At 60.0% G+C, this 240-nt stretch overlaps 1 protein-coding gene across 1 annotated transcript in view; it reads right to left on the minus strand.

Moving 5' to 3' along the window:
- The window catches only part of LOC104530437 (N-sulphoglucosamine sulphohydrolase-like), a gene marked incomplete at its 5' end in the record, with an annotated part of 1,564 nt that overhangs the window by 1,005 nt on the left and 319 nt on the right, over positions 1-240 (minus strand). The window contains one exon of the mRNA XM_010175013.1: positions 1-123. Coding sequence (XP_010173315.1) covers positions 1-123 — 123 coding nt within the window. The remainder of the gene's footprint in view (positions 124-240) is intronic.

Raw genomic sequence — 240 nt, forward strand, 5'->3', positions numbered from 1 at the left:
AGGGCTGCTCTGACTCCAGTGCTGGCAGGAGAGACTTTCCAGTGAGCTGCACCCGCTTCGTGCCAAAGATGCTGTAAGATGGGTAGGGGATGGAGAACCAGTCCAAAATGGTCGGAGTCAGATCTGGAGGGGAAAGAAGGGTGAGAGGAGGGGCTGGTGCTCGTGGGAGGAAACAACCCTTGAGAGTGGCAGAGAGGTCCCTGGGGTCTGCTGCCCTGGGGGCTGCAGGTGGTCCTGGGA

Source organism: Antrostomus carolinensis, unplaced genomic scaffold, assembly GCF_000700745.2.
Source record: "Antrostomus carolinensis isolate BGI_N321 unplaced genomic scaffold, ASM70074v2 scaffold28239, whole genome shotgun sequence".
Taxonomy (NCBI): domain Eukaryota; kingdom Metazoa; phylum Chordata; class Aves; order Caprimulgiformes; family Caprimulgidae; genus Antrostomus; species Antrostomus carolinensis.